Source organism: Carassius auratus, chromosome 43 (genome assembly GCF_003368295.1).
Source record: "Carassius auratus strain Wakin chromosome 43, ASM336829v1, whole genome shotgun sequence".
NCBI classification, from domain to species: Eukaryota; Metazoa; Chordata; class Actinopteri; order Cypriniformes; family Cyprinidae; genus Carassius; species Carassius auratus.
Window position 1 is genome coordinate 5,924,631 of NC_039285.1, and position 22,408 is coordinate 5,947,038.

The following is a 22,408-nucleotide window of genomic DNA, read 5'->3' on the forward strand; positions in this document are numbered from 1 at the left end:
TGGCTCTATGTGAAATCACGCACCTGATGGAATTTACCGCTGATTAGAGAACCGGCTTTACTGACGAGATGCGCATAATGATCGGCCGATTGTGATCGGAGCAGCCCTAGTAATCATTTGGTCTCTGTTTGTTCTGCCATGCGTGTTCTTTAAAGCCAGTCAACCAGTGGCAAAGAGGCTGCACCCATGTACAAGAGTTTGTGTGTATGCGTTTCGTTTATTCTTCAATCCTCTTTATTTGTGATCGTTGTTTAGAAAAAGAGGCAGCGTGAATACTGGTTGTGTCTGCGAGCAGGCAACAGGAACCGTTCGTCTACAGTCACTTGTTTCACAGGGACACATGGGGGAGGAACACCAGGAAATCCCCACAAACAACAGTCCAGTTGCCATGTCAACAAATGTACAATAGAAACGGTTTCTAGGTGGCACGCTCCTGCCCCTCCTCTTCCTGTTTGGTTCTTCTCAAATTGCTTTTCATTTTGACAAACTCTGGGGTGTTTTCTTGCTCCTCTTCATTCTTTTGTTGCTCCAATTCCAGCTAAACAAGAAGACAATTTTAGTCGATCATTTCTGGATATGCCTATAATACCATGTCTATGTATTCGTATGCGATTAAACATACCTGTTCGAGGTTCTCTCGTCTCTTCATGAGCTCGATCTCAAGGTCTGACCTCTTCTTGTGCGCCTCCTGCTCCTCTTTCTGAGTCTTCAGCACCTGGTCTCTCTTCCTCTTTTCCATCACCTTCTGGAGTTCTGGTTTATTCTGTGGCGCAAGACCCCTGTAATAAGAAAAAAATTAGACTATGAGAAACTTGACATTAAGTATCCAGAATTTTACAGTTGGTGAAAAACTGTCTGGTTACTGGCCCTGCAAAACTCGACAGATGTATTATGTCTGAATTCACAGTATTCCAAAAACAGTAGGCAAAAAGTGCCCAGGTGACCTACTACCGTATTTTTCGGACTATAAGTCGCACCTGAGTATAAGTCGCATCAGTCCAAAAATATGTCATGATGAGGTAAAAAAAAAACATATATAAGGGTGTACTCACACTGCCAGTTTGAACCGTGCCCGAGTGCGTTTGACCACCAAAGCGCGGTTCGTTTGACTAGTGTGAGTGCTCCGAATCGTGCCCGGGCGCGGCTCGATTGGCCGGCCCTGGCCCGCTTGGAAGAGGTGGGCCAGGGCACGGTTCAGTTGGACTCGGGCGCGGTTCGCATGCAGTGTGAGCGCTAACCGTGCCGGAGCACGGAAAAGGATGCTTTGCATCACGGTTTTGCGACGCTCCAAAAACAACATGGCAGGGAAAGGGTCGCTTTGGTCTACGGCAGAGGTGCAAAACGCATAAAAACTAAAAACTGCAAAGTCCTTGCTGCACTTCAGCTGGTACCTTGCAAACATCCTCATACGAGCAGCACGATTACGTGAAAATTTTCGCGCCACTAAGGCGACACATCTGTTTAACAACAGGCTGTGGACCAAACAACACAAAATTATCCACAAAGAAAACAGAGCGATGCAGTCCATTGTGTTCAGAGAGCGCCGCTCTTCCTGTTTATCCCGAAACTGTCGCACCATAATGACGCAAGCGTGCTCCGGTCCGAATGCTGAAACCCTATATGTGAGTGCAGGCCAGAGGGGGAGTGGGGAGGGGGGACAATCGTACTCGGGCCTGGTTCATGGCAACCGTGCCTACTGTGAGTACACCCTAAGTCGCACTGGACTAGAAGTCGCATCTATTTAGAACCAAGCACCAAGAGAAAAAAAAAAAGTGTGACTTATAGTCCGAAAAATACGGTACTAGTTCTGGATAGATACTGAAGTGCATATTTGATGGACACTTTACTACCCCACGAGGCAATGGGAGGGTATTTATGAATGGCAGTGAAGCATCACATGACATGGTGGATATAGTATGCCCAAATTCTATTCATACTACCCACATTCATACAGAACATACTTTTTTAACAAAGTATCAACACACCTCTCATCAAATAGTTTCATAATTTGAGCACAAAAGCGGCACTTTGAAATTTAACATTTAGGATTTGCGGTTCGTTTAAAACCATAACAGCTTCCATTACGATCAGAGGTCTGATTTAATGGGAGCAAAAAATTAGATGACTCCTGAACAGTTTAAGGATAATAATCCATAGAGTTGCATAATATGACTTTGAACAAATCCTGACTGCCCCATATACTGTAATCCAGTATGGATGGATTCCTGGAAGGGTTTTGGGGATTGAAATTGGTTTATAATGACCAAAGACTGCTGTGCGTTTAGAGTGAATGGAGATTAACTCTTTCAATTAAAGTACTTTTCTGTGACATCTTTGATTCGGAATTCTCAATCCCATGTTTCTCTAAACTAACAAGCCAGAAACCAGTTATTTATGAAACACTTATAGTTCATATGTAAAGAATTTCAGAGAAACACATATTTAGAATAGTCAACTGATTTTATAATTAATTCAATAATGATAAAAATCCATCCATCCATGCATCCATCTATCTATCCGTTACAACAACCAGTGTTAAAATGTCGGTAATTGAAATTAAGCTGACATAAAATAAAATGTTAGATCTTTAAAATGAACCAAAATAAATTAAGTAGTAAAACTGCCAAAACCAAAACAATGAAATAAAGAGTAATGCTATTTCTTTTGAATAATAAAAATGACAAAAGCACTAAACAAAACTACAAGAAATTAAAAATGAAAGTTAATTCTAAATATTAAGAAAATATTACATAAAATATACAAATAATACTGAAACAATGACAACAACTTATTCCTGCTCTCTGTCTGGCACACCAGAGTCATGTCAACAGTTTTGTCCGTCCTTCCAAAACTTGTAAACTTGTCTAGACAATGAAGAGAAAAATGAGAGGAGCAGATGAAAACATCAGAGCTAAGAAAATGGGAGATTTAATGTTTTGGCTATTTGGACCACAGTTATATAGTATAGGGCTCCAAAAAATACTTAATTACGACAATCTGTGCCAGGTGAGTGTAAAATAAAATAAAAAATAACACACTTAGTTTCTGAACAGTGTTTTACTTTCTCCTTCCAACTATTGTCTCTTCTCAGAAGTAAGAACAACAGCAGCACATCAGGCGTTTATCACATGAGTGGAATATGTCTGTTGTGCAGGTAACTTTATGAGACCAATTACAGATCAGATACATTCCACCAACAGGATAGGAGGAAACAATGATTGGTTTATGATTCAGGGCACATTTCTGATTAATAATTAAATCCATTAGCAATCTGTTTTGCCAAGCTGAAGCTATTATATGATGCGTTTCATATCATCCCAAAAATAGAACTACAATAAAGACATAAAACTTTGCCTTTGTCATTTTGTTATTTGACCATTCTCTACTCTTCTGGTCTAAACTAATATATTTAGAAATAAGTAAATGAAAAATAACCCCATAACCACAGTCAGGCTCTAACAATGTGTAAATGCAGCCTTTCCAAAGAAAATACTTCACCTGCATCTTGTGACTAGTGAGCTTTCTGGAAGTTATTGTTTTTATTCGAGTCAATATTAAGATAAGAATGTGCTTTTGTCCACAGGTGTGGTTTTATGGCTGTTTTCTCTTTGTCGTTCAGCTATAACAGGAACAGTGGTTGGGTCGGAGTAAACAAGTGATATTTCTCGAGTGAAGTGACTGTAGAATAACAAACGGACTTGCAAACACTGGTGTAAAGGGATTGTTTATAATGCTGCAATCATTTACTCACCATCATGTCATTTCCACCAGTGCTGTTTTGTCCATAAACTGAAAGTCAGTGCGTGTCCAGTATTATTTTGAGTAATCTTTGGAAGAAAGTCGATCATACAGGTTTGAAATGACATGAGGGTTTGAGTAAAAAAGTTTTTAAATTACATGAGGGTGAGTAAATGATTACAAAATGTTAATTTTTTTTAAGTGAACTATCCCTTTAAGAAGGAAGATTTAGCTGTATCATGTAACTGTACCTGGGACAAAAATATAAAAAATACTTCTGTTCTGTGAATTTCTGAAGTACAAACATCTTCAAGAATGCCAGTGTGTGGCGTCACTGATTGTATAACAGGAACACACTGGTCTCTTGGTAACTGCTAGAAACAGTCACTTTATCATTATGTGTGGTCACTCATCAAAGACAGCAAGGCAAATGACAGAAAAAAGAAAAGGAAAGAGATGAATAGTGACAGAAATTAACAAAGCAAAGAAGAGTTTGGCCTCGTTTAAATAAAAGCCCACTCCAGCCCCCCATCTCAATACATTATCTAATATATGATGCAACAGACTATATATAGCCTGACCTCTATCTCTCCATCACTCAGTGTTCTTCACCTTCTGCACTGGCTGTAGATGTGATTTCATAACATTCTGAGTGTACAGAAACACTTCGAGTGTTGGTGTACAGCAGGGTGGGAGGCAGACAGAAGGTGGGCGCCAGAGAAAGAGAACAGAGAAAGGGTGCATGGGAAGACAGTCTAAAAGGATGCTGTAATCCTTCTTATGTAACATCAGCATCCCACATCTGGAACAATTCCCATTTATATTTCCTAAGCCAGAACATGCACACACACTCAATTCCCAACTCTCTATTAAGTAAGACTCACTAACATCTTAAGGAAAAATACAAAAAGTGTTAATACTTAATTTCCAGGCCTGTGAAGTGATTAGGTTCCATGACTGCCCCAAAATTAGCTAGAAAAGTAAATTTAATCTCCAGTCACTGGGCATGAAAAATACTGATTATATCATTAAGTTAGCTATTATGAAATATTTTATATAAATTAACATACTGGTGAAAAAAAAAAAAAAAAAAAACGTATAGCCTGAATGCATTTTAAGTCGGTTTGGATAAAAGCATCTCCTAAATGCATACAAGTAAATTAAAATGTTGATTTTTTTTTTTTTTTTTTACAAAAATTTCAAACATAAAAATATATTTATATACACACACACACTTAAATAAATATTTTAAATATATTTGCTCACACATAATATTATATATATAATATTTTATATATATATATATATATTTATGTTTATCAAGAGTAATGTCATTTGCATTCTCTGTATTGTGTATTTTAAACCATACTAGCTCAACAAGTGCAAAATATCACCCAAAAGCCACACAGTCATTTTTACAAATCTATATTAATACAAAGTAACAAAGACTCCAATCTTTTCTGCGCTGCCTGGAACCTGCTAAACACATTCAGTACACCTAAGTGGGAATTACTGGAATAAATCCCCAACAGAGGATCCTGATATCAGTGGGAATTCTAAAAACTCTTCCCTTCATGTGGGAGGTGAGAATCAGAGAACAGGAGTTTATGTAATCATGCTGGTAGAATGCGTGTGTTAGAAGTTTCTTGCAACATGAATAACTTTGATGTGAATAAGAACGGATAAGTCACAGCACAAGCTGCAAGTACCTCAAGGGATTTTCCAAATGAAAAAGAAAAAACTGCTTTATGTAACAGGGAGCGTGTGTATACTTTTGCTGTTGCAATTCATCTACAATGAGAATGAGAGAGACAGAGGTAAAAAGAATGAGTGGACTAAAACGAGTGTATCAAACATTTTTTCCTGGTTCCCGTCTGCCTAGATACAGCACACAAACACAGATCAGACAGGTGGAAATCATTCGTCTTGTCCAAAAAGTCCTCTAGGTAGAATCAGATTTCAGAATGACTATTTTTTTTTAAAGAACTCATCTGTGAAATATTCAACAGTGGACTTGCAGAAACTGATCTTTATATGATGCATAAGTTATGCAGGCATTTTTTAATCACATAATACTTTATTCTGATTGGTCAAATGTGGTCAAATATTTTAATATATTGACTGCATTTTCTATATAGCTATGATAGTTTCATGTCATGTGGGATAAATGTATAGTCAATTATAATAATAATAAAACGGAAAGGGGGAAAGGGTCCAGATCACTTTGTCAGGGATTATTTCTATAAAGACAGCCAAAATCTTACTTATGTTTATATGAAAAAGGATGGCATTGATGGCTGTTTCAGATTTATAGTCCAACAGTAAATAAAAAAAAAAAAAAAAGTTTATAAATGGTACATGTCCACACAGAATAAAATGAATTCAGAGAAAGAAGACGGATCTAATGTAGGCTGTGTGTGCATCACCTCTTCTGGTTCATGATGAGCTCTCTGTGTAAGTCCTGGTGATCTCTGGAGGACTTCACTGGGTTGAGGAGTTTCTTGGGCTTTACGAGTTCATCGCCATCACCGTCCATATAGTCTGGCTCTGCCATAATGCTCCGTGCACGGGACAGTCCCTCTGGTATGTCTGTCTGGTCCAGACCTGAGAGAAAGACATAAACACACCTATTTTAACATCAACATAAATAAAAGTTCTGCATTTATCTTAGCAATGAAATTATTATTAAAATGTATACATTTATAAAAACCACGTGAATAAATAAAGCTCTCTCTCAGTGGTTTATCTTATAGTTTTTTCTAATATCATTAAACAGATAATGAATGACGAGCCCATGTGACTGCTATCTCACATGATTATTTGTTTACAGCCGGATCCTAGACATTAGTTTTATAGTAACAAACAAGCATGTATCATTCAGCACACAGCTCCATATCAGCTGAAAGGCTGATCAACTATATCTGAATAAACAAGATCTCGTCAACTGATAACAGTGTCCATGTGACACACATCCTAACAATGTGAAATAACAAGGAAAAACCATCATACATTAAGTACATTTCAGTAAAAAAAAAAGGTATTTTATTAATAATAAAAATGCAGATGAATAATACAAATATGTTAATAGCTAAAGAGATAAATACAAAATTATACTTTTTAACCACATCAATTGAAAGACGACATACAATATTTATATTTTAAAAATGTCTTTTTCTGGACTATTTAAATGAATTTAAACAAATCTAAAAGGTTTTCAATCACTGCATCTAAAATACACACTTCCCTTATACATGAATATACATTTAACCTAAAACTACACTGCTTTGCCTAAAAGTGCATTTCCATGTTATTTGTCATCATCTACTTGCATGCATTCCAAACCCAAATCTCACCTGGAAAGACTGGAAACACAGGGTATCTGAACAAAGTAGTCATCTCTGCGTTTGATTGTAACTAAAAATCTCAAGATATAAAGCACAACTTCCCACAGCTAGATGAAACTGCAGCTCTGTGTCTGTGACAGGGCGCTGTGCTCTATAAAACGCTCTTCTGGCTCCGCCTGATGGTTTATTACCTAACAGCCCACCCACCCCTGCCAGAACGGCTCCTCAAACAGCCCGCCCGCTTAATCTTTCGTCACCGGAGACAGAAACATCAAAGAGTATGGCCACGTACACGTGCACGTACATAAAAAGACGAACACTCCTTACTAAAGAATTCACACAGGTCTGTTTATATGTATAAGATCAACTCTGAGATTAGAGCTATTAAAAGAAGGGAAATATTGAACGTGACGGGGGCAACAGGAATGTATCCAATATTTCAGAGCAATCATAAATTTGTGTGTTATTTTCTAACACGTTAATGTGCGTAGCATTTTCACGATCTTCTTATAACCTTCAAAACTGATTTAGAATTGACTGATTTAAAGTAAAAAATGCAGTTTTTTAGGCCACAAGCAAAGCCATTATTCTGAAAGATGAAATGCTGCATGTATATTAAACCACAAAAGAATAACAATATTGTAATTTTTTACACAACGAATGAGGATTTGTGCCAAATGAGTAACAGTTTGTAAGCTGCAGTTCATCTGCTGATCACTAGACGTCATCCTCGCCTACAACTATTGATACACAACAACCAAGTTGTTCTTGTCATGACATAATTTAATTTTGAAGAGCAATATGAGAGGACATTTAAAATACTATCCTAATTCCTCAAGGGTAAATTGTGTGGCACTCCTTCATAGACAAAATCCACACTCATCATTGACCATTTGTTTGTAGACAGCACTATTTAAATACACATAATAGAGCTGCTGCACACATTTTATTGCAATAACTTTTGCGTGTCCCGTTCTGAAATGTTGACATATGATATGTCAGGGTATGGCAGTTTTATTTACAACCAGTAATTTCTTCATGCATTCAGGCAAGAACACCTTAGTGAAAGCAGATGATGGTGTTATTATCAAAATGCGGTGCGTCCAAGGCCACTTTATAATGTTTTTATCTGCACTCACACTTTCCTTACAGATTCAGCCGAAGAGTAGTTCCTGTTGACAGCGCAATGTTGAAACGTTAAAGTTTCACAAAGTCTGAAAAACAAGAAGTCTCATTTCACAAGTCAAGATGGTACATTGATCTTATCTAAAGGGACAGTTCACCCAAGAAGTATTCACTTGGTCTTTCTGGACACTCTGGGCACTGAGGCTATCATTCTCCAAAATGACAAAAAACATAACTGAACTATTTTAAAAGTAGTCCATGTATTTCAAATGTCAGCTTAATATGAGGAATAAACCAAAAGCGGTTGTTGATAAGCTTATCTTATCACTTTAGTTCAGTTTCTTTCTCACAGACCTATCATATGGCTTGAAAATAGCCCACAAGTCATATTTTTTTATGACACTTTCACAGTGCTTTTCGAAACCATTATTAACTGGAATGGCAAACATGTTTCAAAATAATGTTTTACTTTTGTGCTCTGCAGAAAAAAAGTCAAGCAGATAAACAACATACAGTTGGAACAACATACAGTATTTTTTCTCAATAATGCTCAAACAACCATTATTGAGAAAACATGTGGCCTTCATGTCGCAGTATCAACAGCCCTTCCAAAATGGATTGTGCACTGCTTATACGTCTCTGCACAGGGAGCCCTGCAGGACAAACTGTTTAATAAAAAACCCCCACATCCAGCTTTTAATTACAGAGCTGCACTCTTCAACCCTGTGGTCTCTATGGTGACCACCACAACACTAACAACATGGGTGTGTCCATGGATGAGCATTTCAATATACTTTCACACTGATTGTGTATTGATAATGATGCATCAGAGCATATATTTTCATGCATGTCTGTGCTTCTGCATTTAACTTTAAAGGAATGCTTGACAACCATCTATTCACTCATTAAGCAGGACTGGAGCATCTGTTTGCCATTCTCAGTCTTGTACCTTGTTCCAGCACGTGCACATAGAGGGGACATCATTCATTTAACATCCCAATGCATACGGCCGATCATGCATATCAGCCAGGTTTGCATTAATGATTAAAAGTTGTAGTGCTTTTGTTCATGCTCCACTTAAGATTAAAGTCAAATCAAGAAGTAGATGCACTCAAAACAAATTATTTTAGTTGTTTGCTTAGTTTGCTGGAATAAAATAAGCTAAAACAACGTAAATCTTTAGTTTTTTTATACAGTTGTCATTTGCACTCAGTTTTATTATATTCAATGAAATTACATTTGTAAAATGTTAAGTTAAACCATTGAAGTTAAGTTGGGCCGACATGAATCATTTGCGTTGCATTGACTGAAACTGGGCAGTGGATTTCAGGGGACAGACTAGAAGAATAAATGTTGAAATTAAGTGCTGTTTAATGTGTTTTTGATAAAGGGAAAGACATATTAAAGTTTGTTTATTTTTGAGGTCACCTTTATGGTGAAGTATAGTTCCTGTGGTTAGGGTGTAAGCTACATGAGCTTCAACTGAGTCATTGTCATGTGAACATTTTTAACTTGATCATTACTTGCATGCTACAAACATTTTACTTAGCATGCGAACAAGTGTTGTGTTGGCTGTTACATTCTTCTAGCAATAAATAAAACTGAATCAGTTTGAGGGCCAGCATGTGATTTATAGAGTCCATATTAGTATTTCTACTCTTCAAAATTAAACGATCATAGAACATTTATGTGTGTATGACAGATATTGACCACCTAAGCACAAGCTCTACTCTTCACCACAATGGTAACAAAAAAACAACAACAAAATTTTATGTTGTTTTAAAATGTTCAAAATAACTAAACATTAAACACTTAAACTAACAGGCCTTTCCATTTTCATAAAAGTGCAGAAAACTGGTTGGATCGCATTAAATTAGCATGAATTTTACTCATCAGTACATTTAACTTAATTTAAGTTCAAATAAATCAGTTTAAATGCATGGAAATGTGCGTCATAATTTTATTAAGTTAGACCAACAAGCTATTTTTTTGTGTGGTTAGATCAAATTAAATTACTCTTTAAAATGAGGTAATATGTGTTACTATGGTATGGTTCCGCATGAAAAATGTAAATTTTCCTTGATATTTTGAAACAGTTCATTGCATCAAAACATGCTGTAAGTGTCAAAGCTCAAAACTTCCTTTGCAATACAAAAAGAGCATTTATTGGTACTAAGATGCAAAAACAACTCATTCTATACTTTGTATTTAAAGACATGCACACATCACCACCACATGCAATTGATTCCTATTCAGCAACTTGGCCTATATTTTATTTCCAAACACTGAAAGAACTAACAATAAAATGGGAGAGTGTGTTAAACCTTGTGCACTGCATTATCAGAAATAATGTATTTTTCTAAATATTTTATTCAGCATGAATCGAAAGTGATAGTAAAATACATTTAATGCTATAAAAGATTTCCATTTCAAACAAATGCTGTTTTTTTTACTTTCTATTCATCAGGGAATCCTGAAAATGTGTTTCTATAAAATTATTGGGAAAATAATTGGGAAACGGCATTTCCTGGTATTCTAGAAACTTTTAATTAGGATACTACAGGACTTAAGAAGAGTTCACTGGAAAGGTGGAACAAGCTTATCTCAAAGAGTTCATAATGACTTGGATGACTCTTATTAACCCTCTTCCACAGACACACGCAGATTAAATTTGCACAAACTCACTTGCCTACACAATTCCGCAATAAAAAGCTGGAGAACTGCAAAAAAGAAATACTCACGCCTCTTTCTGAGCACTAACCATTACTGTAAACGATCACACAGTGACATCATTATGACTTCAGAGTGTTTACATACTTAGATCATTGTTTGTGCAGAATTGCTAAGAGTCATGTTTTAAATATGACATCCAAAAGGCTTGAGCCTTGTAAAATGTAAGCCCAACAGCATGATAGGGGATTTCACTATAAATTTCTACAATAAATTAAAAAATACAGCCCGATATGTATTTGGTTTTGTGATTTTATGGCATACAACATAAAAGGATAGACCAGAGGGCGTGTGCACCTCAATCAATCACCCTCAGCGTCCTTTTCCAGTCATTTCTCCAATGCCTACGCACACAGAGCTTGGATGAAGACAAGGGGTGGCAATAACAGGAATCAGACAAACTCAAATAATCCCTTGCCATTTTCGTGATTAAAAAAAAAAAAAAAGAAAAGCTATTTGTGAGTCTCAAGCACTGGGACACACACACAGAGATGGAGGAGGTGGAAAGGATGCCACTTCTTTGTTTCGCTCACATTAGGCAAAAAGACACGCAGGGAGGAACGGAGCAGCTGGCAGTCTATTGCACCATCTGACCCTTTTTGGGCACAGTTTACACACAACAGGAGGGTATATTTGACCCCTCCCCAATTCCAAAAGCCCTTTCACTGGTACTCTAGCACTGTCACTTTCACCTATTCTTCATAATGTATTCATTTCTAACCTAAGACTCTATACTCTAAATTCTTCTAAATTCTTCTTCATGTCTGTGCTTCTGCATTTAAGTTTAAAGGAATGCTTGTAAACCATCTATTCACTCATTAAGCAGGACTGGAGCATCTGTTTGCCATTCTCAGTCTTGTACCTTGTTCCAGCACGTGCACATAGAGGGGACATCATTCATTTAACATTCCAATGCATACGGCCGATCATGCATATCAGCCAGGTTTGCATTAATGATTAAAAGTTGTAGTGCTTTTGTTCATGCTCCACTTAAGATTAAAGTCAAATCAAGAAGTAGATGCACTCAAAACAAATTATTTTAGTTGTTTGCTTAGTTTGCTGGAATAAAATAAGCTAAAACAACGTAAATCTTTAGTTTTTTTATACAGTTGTCATTTGCACTCAGTTTTATTATATTCAATGAAATTACATTTGTAAAATGTTGTTAAACCATTGAAGTTAAGTTGGGCAGACATGAATCATTTACGTTGCATTGACTGAAACTGGGCAGTGGATTTCTAGTTGCCAGCATGCTTTGCATAGGGACAGACTAGAAGAATAAATGTTGAAATTAAGTGCTGTTTAATGTGTTTTTGGTAAAGGGAAAGACATATTAAAGTTTGTTTATTTTTGAGGTCACCTTTATGGTGAAGTATAGTTCCTGTGGTTAGGGTGTAAGCTACATGAGCTTCAACTGAGTCATTGTCATGTGAACATTTTTAACTTGATCATTACTTGCATGCTACAAACATTTTACTTAGCATGTGAACAAGTGTTGTGTTGGCTGTTACATTCTTCTAGCAATAAATAAAACTGAATCAGTTTGAGGGCCAGCATGTGATTTATAGAGTCCATATTAGTATTTCTACTCTTCAAAATTAAACGATCATAGAACATTTATGTGTGTATGACAGATATTGACCACCTAAGCACAAGCTCTACTCTTCACCACAATGGTAACAAAAAAACAACAACAAAATTTTATGTTGTTTTAAAATGTTCAAAATAACTAAACATTAAACACTTAAACTAACAGGCCTTTCCATTTTCATAAAAGTGCAGAAAACTGGTTGGATCGCATTAAATTAGCATGAATTTTACTCATCAGTACATTTAACTTAATTTAAGTTCAAATAAATCAGTTTAAATGCATGGAAATGTGCGTCATAATTTTATTAAGTTAGACCAACAAGCTATTTTTTTGTGTGGTTAGATCAAATTAAATTACTCTTTAAAATGAGGTAATATGTGTTACTATGGTATGGTTCCGCATGAAAAATGTAAATTTTCCTTGATATTTTGAAACAGTTCATTGCATCAAAACATGCTGTAAGTGTCAAAGCTCAAAACTTCCTTTGCAATACAAAAAGAGCATTTATTGGTACTAAGATGCAAAAACAACTCATTCTATACTTTGTATTTAAAGACATGCACACATCACCACCACATGCAATTGATTCCTATTCAGCAACTTGGCCTATATTTTATTTCCAAACACTGAAAGAACTAACAATAAAATGGGAGAGTGTGTTAAACCTTGTGCACTGCATTATCAGAAATAATGTATTTTTCTAAATATTTTATTCAGCATGAATCGAAAGTGATAGTAAAATACATTTAATGCTATAAAAGATTTCCATTTCAAACAAATGCTGTTTTTTTTTTACTTTCTATTCATCAAGGAATCCTGAAAATATGTTTCTATAAAATTATTGGGAAAATAATTGGGAAACGGCATTTCCTAGTATTCTAGAAACGGTTAATTAGGATACTACAGGACTTAAGAAGAGTTCACTGGAAAGGTGGAACAAGCTTATCTCAAAGAGTTCATAATGACTTGGATGACTCTTATTAACCCTCTTCCACAGACACACGCAGATTAAATTTGCACAAACTCACTTGACTACACACTTCCACAATAAAAAGCTGGAGAACGGCAAAAAAGAAATACTCACGCCTCTTTCTGAGCACTAACCATTACTGTAAACGATCACACAGTGACATCATTATGACTTCAGAGTGTTTACATACTTAGATCATTGTTTGTGCAGAATTGCTAAGAGTCATGTTTTAAAAATGACATCCAAAAGGCTTGAGCCTTGTAAAATGTAAGCCCAACAGCATGATAGGGGATTTCACTATAAATTTCTACAATAAATTAAAAAATACAGCCCGATATGTATTTGGTTTCGTGATTTTATGGCCTACAACATAAAAGGATAGACCAGAGGGTGTGTGCACCTCAATCAATCACCCTCAGCTTCCTTTCTCCAGTCATTTCTCCAAGGCCTACACACATAGAGCTTGGATGAAGACAAGGGGTGGCAATAACAGGAATCAGACAAACTCAAATAATCCCTTGCCATTTTCGTGATTAAAAAAAAAAAAAAAAAAAAAAAAAAACAGCTATTTCTGAGTCTCATGCACTGGGACACACACACAGAGATGGAGGAGGTGGAAAGGATGCCACTTCTTTGTTTCGCTCACATTAGGCAAAAAGACACGCAGGGAGGAACGGAGCAGCTGGCAGTCTATTGCACCATCTGACCCTTTTTGGGCACAGTTTACACACAACAGGAGGGTATATTTGACCCCTCCCCAATTCCAAAAGCCCTTTCACTGGTACTCTAGCACTGTCACTTTCACCTATTCTTCATAATGTATTCATTTCTAACCTAAGACTCTATACTCTAAATTCTTCACACGCTTTTCTAAACACAACTATACCCCATTTCTGGCATAAAGGCCTTTCTAGACCATCCCCCACTCCACGTCCCACCCTGACACCTATTACAGACCACAGAGGTATCAATTTGGATCAACAGTCCTCTAGATGATTCATTTCTCTCCCTCATTTTCTCATGAACCTCCTCTTCCCTTGACAGGAATGACTCCGGCCACCACTAACAAGATAGAAATCAGAGAAGGCTGTTTACATGACAACATTTTCAAGCCATAAACGGGAAACTTTTTATGCGTTTTGCCCATAAACTGTTTAAAAACATGGACCTAGTGTCCGTGATGTCACCCGTAGATTCCTGAAGAATGTTTTTGAAACTCAATGTGGACGGACTCTCTTGAAACCAACACAGAAGTGACTAAAACGGCAATTCATCGACTGGCCACTGGAGGCTGGCTGTAAAAGGGAGTCAATCCCATAGACTCCCCATGTTAAAATGCCTAACTTTACAGCAGGCAAAAAATATTTTGGTTTTTATAGCCAATTTTGCCCTTCGTGACAACTGTGAGGGGTGATTTTGTTTTTATAACTGATCTGTTTAAATTATGTTAAAGGTGCTGTAGGGAACTTTTGTAAAAAAATATTTTTTACATATTTATTAAACCTGTCATTATGTCCTGACAGTAGAATATGAGACAGATAATCTGTGAAAAAAATCAAGCTCCTCTGGCTCCTCCCAGTGGTCCTATTGCCATTTGCAGTTACCGACTGCTCCCGGTAAGAAATCAACCAATCAGAGCTGCGGTCCGTAACTTTGTTTGTGTTCAAAATGTAGAAAAATGTATATAATAAGCGAGTACACCATGAATCCATTTTCCAAACCGTGTTTTTGGCTTGTCCTGAATCACTAGGGTGCACCTATAATAAGTGTTTATATTCGGACTATTTTAAATTGCTTCGGGGATACCGCGGCGGAGTAACCCAGTACCTTTGTGATTCTTCATAGACATAAACAGAGAGAAGTAGTTCCGGCTACGATGTTCTTCCGCAGGACGCAAGCAGTTCTGTTTATTAACCGCTAGAGCGTCAAAAGTTCCCTACCGCAGCTTTAAGCTTTAAAGTTCTGCATCATTAAGGGCTCAGCCACTTGAGTGACCGGTGGATTGCCGCTGCTGTCAGCACCATCGAGCTAGGTGGGCATGGTTTTAGCAGCCAGCTCCCGACTTTTTTGCCCATTTTCAATTATCCAGAAGTGACGCTCACTGCCAAGATGGTGACAGCTGCCTCCGCCCACTTTTGCCTTCAAAATTTCATCTCAATCTTCTGAATCTCATCCATGTCCTTTTACTGGGCCAACGGTAAACATTAAAAATCATATTCCAACTGGTTTCAGAGGAAAGAAAGAAATAAACATTTATGGGCTCCTCTAAGGGTCAGGGGTTAGACACTTAATTTTATTAGCATTAAACTGCTTGCGTCATCCGCACTACAGGGTGGGCATTCATATAAAAAACAGAACATAACTGGACTCCATAGCAATAGGATTGAAGCCTAAACTGCTGCCTATTGTCAGTATAATTAAAACAAGTCACTTGTACATAGCATAACCCCATCACACAGGAGTCAAGCTACAAAATAACAATAAAAACTGATTCAGTCTATTATGCCAATGCAAAGACAAAACACCCAACGCATGCCAACTCTGGTTGCAGGGGTTGTGAATCAGCTGCTGTGGAGAAGTGCTCTGATAAACACTAATAAACACAAATGTGGACGATAAAAAGGTCTCCACGATCTGCTTTTGAAGAAATATCGTAATATCATGCTACAGCGCACATTCTATCAGCTGCAGTTCTGGCGCCTCCATCATATACTGTACAACACCACATGCATTCACAGCAGTGTTAACTCAGAAGTAGAGTTACTCTCTCATTATTTGCATTTGATTTTAAAGGTTTCATTTGCGCACTGGTCTGACCTGTGCATTCAAAGCCTGTTGAACAGTGCCTGATTATTGAACTAAGTTATCTTTTGCGCTAATACTGTCATAATACACAAGGTTTACGTGTAGACTCAGTTGGTTATGTCTAAAATGAAAGTAAACAGTTGAGAGAAAAACCTATACGTGCCTTTCACAATTGGCTGAGTTGGGTCACAACTTAGATGCTAGAGATAACACTATGTCGACACATCCTTGTTCAAACATCCATCAAACCACCACCTACTGCTAAACACACTCGTGTGTGCCATTTCTCTATTCTGTGGGGGCTTAGTGCTTACTGTAAAGGGGAAAAAAATTGACTTCCTGTTCCTCTCACTCACCAACCCCACAAGTCTTTTTTTTAATTTCACCTCAAAGTTTTTCTGCTCTTACTGCTTCACGTCTTCTCTAGATTCTTTTTTAGCTGTGACCAAATGAGTAAGTGAGGGTAAAATTAATCCGCAACGAATTGAAGGTATAGTGTTGGTATTATCACTTGCAGACTGTGTTAGTTAGTTTAGTTCGCATCATGTATGTGTATGTGTCTGTGTCTAGAGAGGCCTACAGAAGGGAATCTCGAAAGAAGAGATACTGCGTGAATAGAGATCATTCAGCGAATGCAACACCATGTCACATCACACCACTGGAATGTGATAAACCTGCAAAGGTTTTCCAATAGACACACAGTGAATATGACATTATCACTTTAAATAGATATGACATACAGGACTCTAAAAACCACAAAATAATAAAGTTTGCATGCATTTAAAAGTTTGCTTTCAGTCAGTTTAAATCAATAATTTTATCCAGGATGTATACACATTAATCAAACTACAAATGCATTGTGCACTTGCTCTAAAATACAAAGTTGAAACTCTATCATTCATTCTTTAAAGCTGGAATGAAATGATGAGCAATTGTGAGCATCTTTCCTTTCCTATTATGTATATCTGAGTGAATATTATTTATAACATGCGAAATAAAATATAAAAATAACAACTGCTAATATTTATTTCATGGTAACTAAATATTTGATTATACATTGTCATGTATATTTGGATAGTTGACTATGAAAAAACTGCTGTAGCATGACCATAACCGCAATGTAATCACTAGATTCTTACATAGTTTACGTACATGTGTACGTAACTGGAGCAGAGACCAGAAGCTGTTTTTGCCAAAAACTCAAAAATTTAAATCTGTCAATTTACTCACCCTCATGTCATTCTGTGTGAATGTATGATTTCCTTTCTTGTATGGAACACAAAATAATGCATTTTGAAGAATCTTGGATGTTAAAAAAAATAAAAAATAAAAAAAAGTTTAAATCTTCTGTTCTGTTCTGCAGAGTAAAGCCATACACATTTGGATTGATTCGAAAATATGAACTATCCCTTTAAGCAGCGAAAGCTAAACCTAAACCAGCATCTCTACGCTCCAGTCACCATAACCCCCCCCCCCCCAGTCCATATGAGGACTAGATTAGGGGTGCAGCAACTGTCCAGAATGGGTCAGGTGTGTGTGAGTATGTATATGAGGGATCCAGCAACTGTGCGCTATAGAACAAAGTGAGCGGAACAGAGGGGCCATTGATTCTGCTCAGCTGTGGCCAGCACCTGCCGGGTCAGGGCTTATGTTAAAGAGGCATGTGAGGTGCTAATGTATATTTGGGGACGTATGTGAATGCATGCATGAGGATTTGACATGAAGGATTACTAACTAATGATTCCAAGTAATGAACAATCACTGAGAACACAGAGATTGACACATTGATCTATGGTGCTCATGTGGGCAACATGACTTTGAATCTATCTTTCATCATTCCTAACCCCCCCACCCCATCATTTGCTATCCTATTCCATTTTATTATGACTTAATGTGGCAAAAAGGCTTAAAAACCAAAATCCACAATTTCGCACATCCAAAATTCAACTAAATTCAGCGTTTACACTGAAAGCAATTTAAACACTTACAGGAAAGTCTATAAACTCCAAACACTCCACTCACAGGGATGATCCAACCAAAAGCCAACTGCTGCCTTCATGAAGAAGAGGATAAGCTATCAAAGAGACTGCTGACCAAGCACAGACAGATGCTTTAACACGAATGACAAAAAATACAGACATCTGCTTGGCATTTGTGTGTCTGCTTAAAAACAGACAGCAGGTTTTGTTACTGTTGCTTGATAAGAGAAGTATCACTATTACTGTTGCTAATACAAGGGAAGTAGCACTATATTGCTCTCTCTAGGTTTAGAGATAAAAAACAAAAATGTAACCCTAGCTATTAAACTTCTGCACCATTTGAGCCATGGACATAAATACCTCAAATCATGCAGCTTGTATTAAGAATGATCAGACCAACGCTCGTTGCATGACCACCTAGAAACCACCTAAAACACCATATTAAGTTGCAGCCACCTAACATCCTAGAAGTTGTTTAGAACATTCTAGTAAAAACCTATCATCATCCTAACATCCTAAGAATTTATAACCACCTAGAACACCCAGCAACCACCTACAATGTTGTTGCAACTAGAACAACTTAGAAAACCCTAGCAACCATTTAGAACATCCTAGGTATCACTTAGAACATTCTAGCAATTTACAACCACCTATAACACCCTACTATCCAGGACATCTTATTGAACTTTAACCACCTAGAACACCCTAGCAAGCTCCAACCACCAACTAGCAACCACCTAGAAGACTCTAGAACATCCTATTGAATTGCAACAACCTAAAACATCACATCACACAGTACCAGCATTAGCTTGCAACACTTCTTCACAAAACAGAGAATATCTAGTTATATTTAAAACAGCACATCACCCCTCAACCACTTTGGGCTTCTATTAGGACAATATGAAATGTTCCACAGGACAGAATGTTTAATTTGAGTCTGTGAAATCCTGATTTTGATCTAAGATTTATATTGTGGTCATGAATCAGACTGTGCATCCATTAGTCCAGCCTTCACTGTGCCCTGTGAGATTGAGGCATGCTTGGGGACTGCGTGGGGCAAAAGAGAAGAGGTATCTGATTGATTGTCATGTTTCTTTGTTTGATTAAAATGGATGAGAATCAATGTCAGCAACAGAATGCCTAGCAGCTATTGGTCAGATCGGACTAAAGGATTTACAGACAGCTGTCCATGTCTGGATTACGCTACAGATCTATAATTCACACAAACATACACCTAAACTCATGGGCAAAAAACATGCAAATGCTACAGATTAGACACAGACTTTTATGACGCCATAATAAATTCATAATAAACAAATAAGATATTCTATACATGTTCATTATAAACATTATAAACAAATCTCGTTTCTCCATTCTCTTCTGCCTGTCACCTAACATTACGGCAAAGACGCTTGAGACATTAATAACGGTTTCAAAAACACAGTATGCACTTTACGCAAAGTATCTGTTGTACAATTTCCCATTGAAAACGATCAACCAAACATCAAATCTCAATGTTGACCCATTCCTCAAAACATCAACGCAAGCCGTTTAACATAACAACTCAAAATCTAGCCCCTGGGTGTCAAGGTCACTGCAAAACTCCATGGAAATGAGAAACAAACAAAAAAAAGTCTATGATTTCGAAACGTACATCAATATTGCATCATGCTTTAATGAGAAGATATAGCTCAGAATCCTTTGTGTGATATATGTATACTGAAATGTTGGATTATCATAATTTATAATGTGTAGAAATGATGTGAGTTCGAAATGAGCAGACAAGGGGGTTCTCTATAACAGAACATAGCACACTGAGAGACACACACACACACACACACACGTGTGGACATATCAGTGCATCTCTGGTGTACAGAAGTGGCACTGTCCCACAAGAGAAAGAAGTTCCTCTCTAGAGCAACATGTTCATTGGGTTAATCAATATGCTGCATATAAATGCACGCCAGCATGCATTCGATATGCAGTGTGGACAAAAGTCAGTCATGCTGCTGACTCACAGTGTCCAGATGTCCACCACTGTCCTAACCGTCCACAAGGGACAAGCATCATCATGTACGGGAAGTCTGAAGTCAAGACTGTCTTTTTCTCTATCTCACTTTCTCTGTGTCACATTCATAGTTAGACAGAATGGAAACCACACACTGAGAATAATGGTGTGTCTGACAAAGAAACAGATGAAGAGATACGCAAACAGAAACAGGAAGGCTTCACTAGCACTACTGGGGGACTGGTTCAAAGATCAAAAAGCAGATGTAAGGCTGTTTGACAAATTGCAAACACATGTGGTCAGAACCAACCCCTCCCTACCCCCAACATCCCCTCCAATACAGAAAACCCATTTCAAAATGACCATACTTAACATATACTGCAACATCTTTACTAATATACAGATCTTAGTCAGAGTCACTGTTAACCATGTGCTCAGACTGTGTTCATCTGAACATGATATTTACTGTAAAAATAAAATAAAATAACACTATTTCTAAGAAATATACAAATGTTATTCAGCTCCCCCGTAGTATGCATAGTAAATAAGAAGGTCTAACATATAAACAAGACAAGATAAACTCAAATCAAAATCTTGGACAGTAATTGAGAGCCACTGTTCTACAGAGAGGAAGACATGACAAGACATGACACATCCCATGTGCTTGGAATAGCTGACTGAACTACTCTATACTTTTATATTTTTAACTCAACCTTTATCTAATACACAATATATTTATACATTTATTTATACAAGTGTACTATTTTAAAAAATAACTGATTATTAAAAATAAGAATAATATGTCATTATTGTTGCGAACACAGTACTAGAAAACATGCCTAATTTCATTATTTCAAACATTTTATTGCTATTGTTCTGCTGCGTTCTGAAGCGCGTGATTTTTAGCGCTTTATTGTTCTATCGTACATTGTTTGATCTGCTGATACATTCACTATATAAACAATGAATTAATTCATTCATGAGTATGTGCATAAACATTGTTTCCAATAACGCGCGTCTCGTTTCCACTACGACAAATAACGCGTTTTGATGCAAAGTGTCCTGAAAACAGAAACCCATTAAAACACACACATACCTCAAATCAGTCCTGAGCGATACTTCTCTTTGGCAAGTGACTTCAGATGAACCTCAGAAGAAGGAAATGCATCGGTTCATCTCTCCTGTTATGAAGGTGTCTGTTAAATCTGTTTATTTCACTGCTGGAAACAGTTCAGTAGTGGACAGGACCCTTAGAAATGTAAATTAATACTTGGAGTGGTGGCCGGGGGAACAACATGACCCAACGCCTTTAGTCACATGCGATGCTCCGCCCATTTCCCCCTCATGATTATTCATCAGCAGGGGACACCCCGAAAACGGTCTGGGCGTGGCGCAGTACCGGTGGGCGGAGACTAATGGTGCAGCATACACAAAGCAAATGCGAATATATAATTAAAGGGGTAGTTTACACAAAATTGTAAATTATTTTAAGATTTACTCACTCTCGTGTTCTTTTATTTTCACAACGGGAGAAATGTTACGTTCCGTCCTGATTGGTCTCTTCCAGTCTCTGGTGATAAATGGTGACAGAAGAGCTTTAAAAACGGAGGTGATCTCATCCCAGAGGTTTGAAACGTTTACTTCAATACGCCTGGTTCATAGTCTGAATCTTAAGTCACACTGTAGCATTGTGCAAGGAACAGACTACATCAAGTAGCTACATCAAGTAAAAAAAAAATGTAAATAAATCATTAAATCAACAAAGTGGATTACAGAATTCATATTTTTGTGACAACTAAATTATTTTCTAACATAATCTTCATTAATAATTCAAAAGATAATCAAGTCATACATTTACTTTGTTCACTAGTTTCTGCATGTGGATTAATTAAAATAATCGGTTTAGCAATGACAGCTGAGTCTGTACCCAAAAAGCCCCACTACCACCATCAGTCGACGGGATTTCTGCTTTTTTTTCACCCCCTTTAGTAGGATACAGCCCCGCCCTCGGTGGCCCCTCGCTGGTTCACATTCGTATGGAACGTGTGCTTTCTGTGTAAAACACCGGACTTCCGGTTACTGGGGCGCTATGACAGTTGTGTCACACAGAAAGTTTGA

General features: G+C 37.2%; 1 protein-coding gene across 2 annotated transcripts; it reads right to left on the reverse strand.

The window, feature by feature from the left end:
* Nucleotides 1–21,613, reverse strand: LOC113061543 (protein FAM107B-like). Of its 2 annotated transcripts, none has more exons than XM_026230726.1 (4): nt 7,092–7,244; nt 6,165–6,342; nt 623–779; nt 1–538 (listed from the first exon to the last, which is right to left on the reverse strand). In XM_026230726.1, exons 1-4 carry the CDS (start codon nt 7,132–7,134, stop codon nt 419–421), a joined length of 498 nt encoding a protein of 165 aa, XP_026086511.1. In that variant the 5' UTR covers nt 7,135–7,244; the 3' UTR covers nt 1–418. The 2 variants fall into 2 exon arrangements, with proteins under 2 accessions (XP_026086511.1, XP_026086512.1); XM_026230727.1 differs by lacking the exon at nt 7,092–7,244 and adding an exon at nt 21,387–21,613 and having other exon boundaries at nt 3–538.
* Between the last annotated feature and the right edge of the window lie 795 nt (nt 21,614–22,408).

Excerpts from the sequence above, each read along its gene's own strand:
- LOC113061543 (XM_026230726.1), bottom strand. The coding sequence starts at position 7,134 with ATGACTACTTTGTTCAGATACCCTGTGTTTCCAGTCTTTCCAG. Across the intron at positions 6,343-7,091 it reads TGTGTTTCCAGTCTTTCCAG|GTCTGGACCAGACAGACATA; the intron begins GTGAGATTTGGG and ends TCTTTCTCTCAG. Across the intron at positions 780-6,164 it reads CTCATCATGAACCAGAAGAG|GGGTCTTGCGCCACAGAATA; the intron begins GTGATGCACACA and ends TTCTTATTACAG.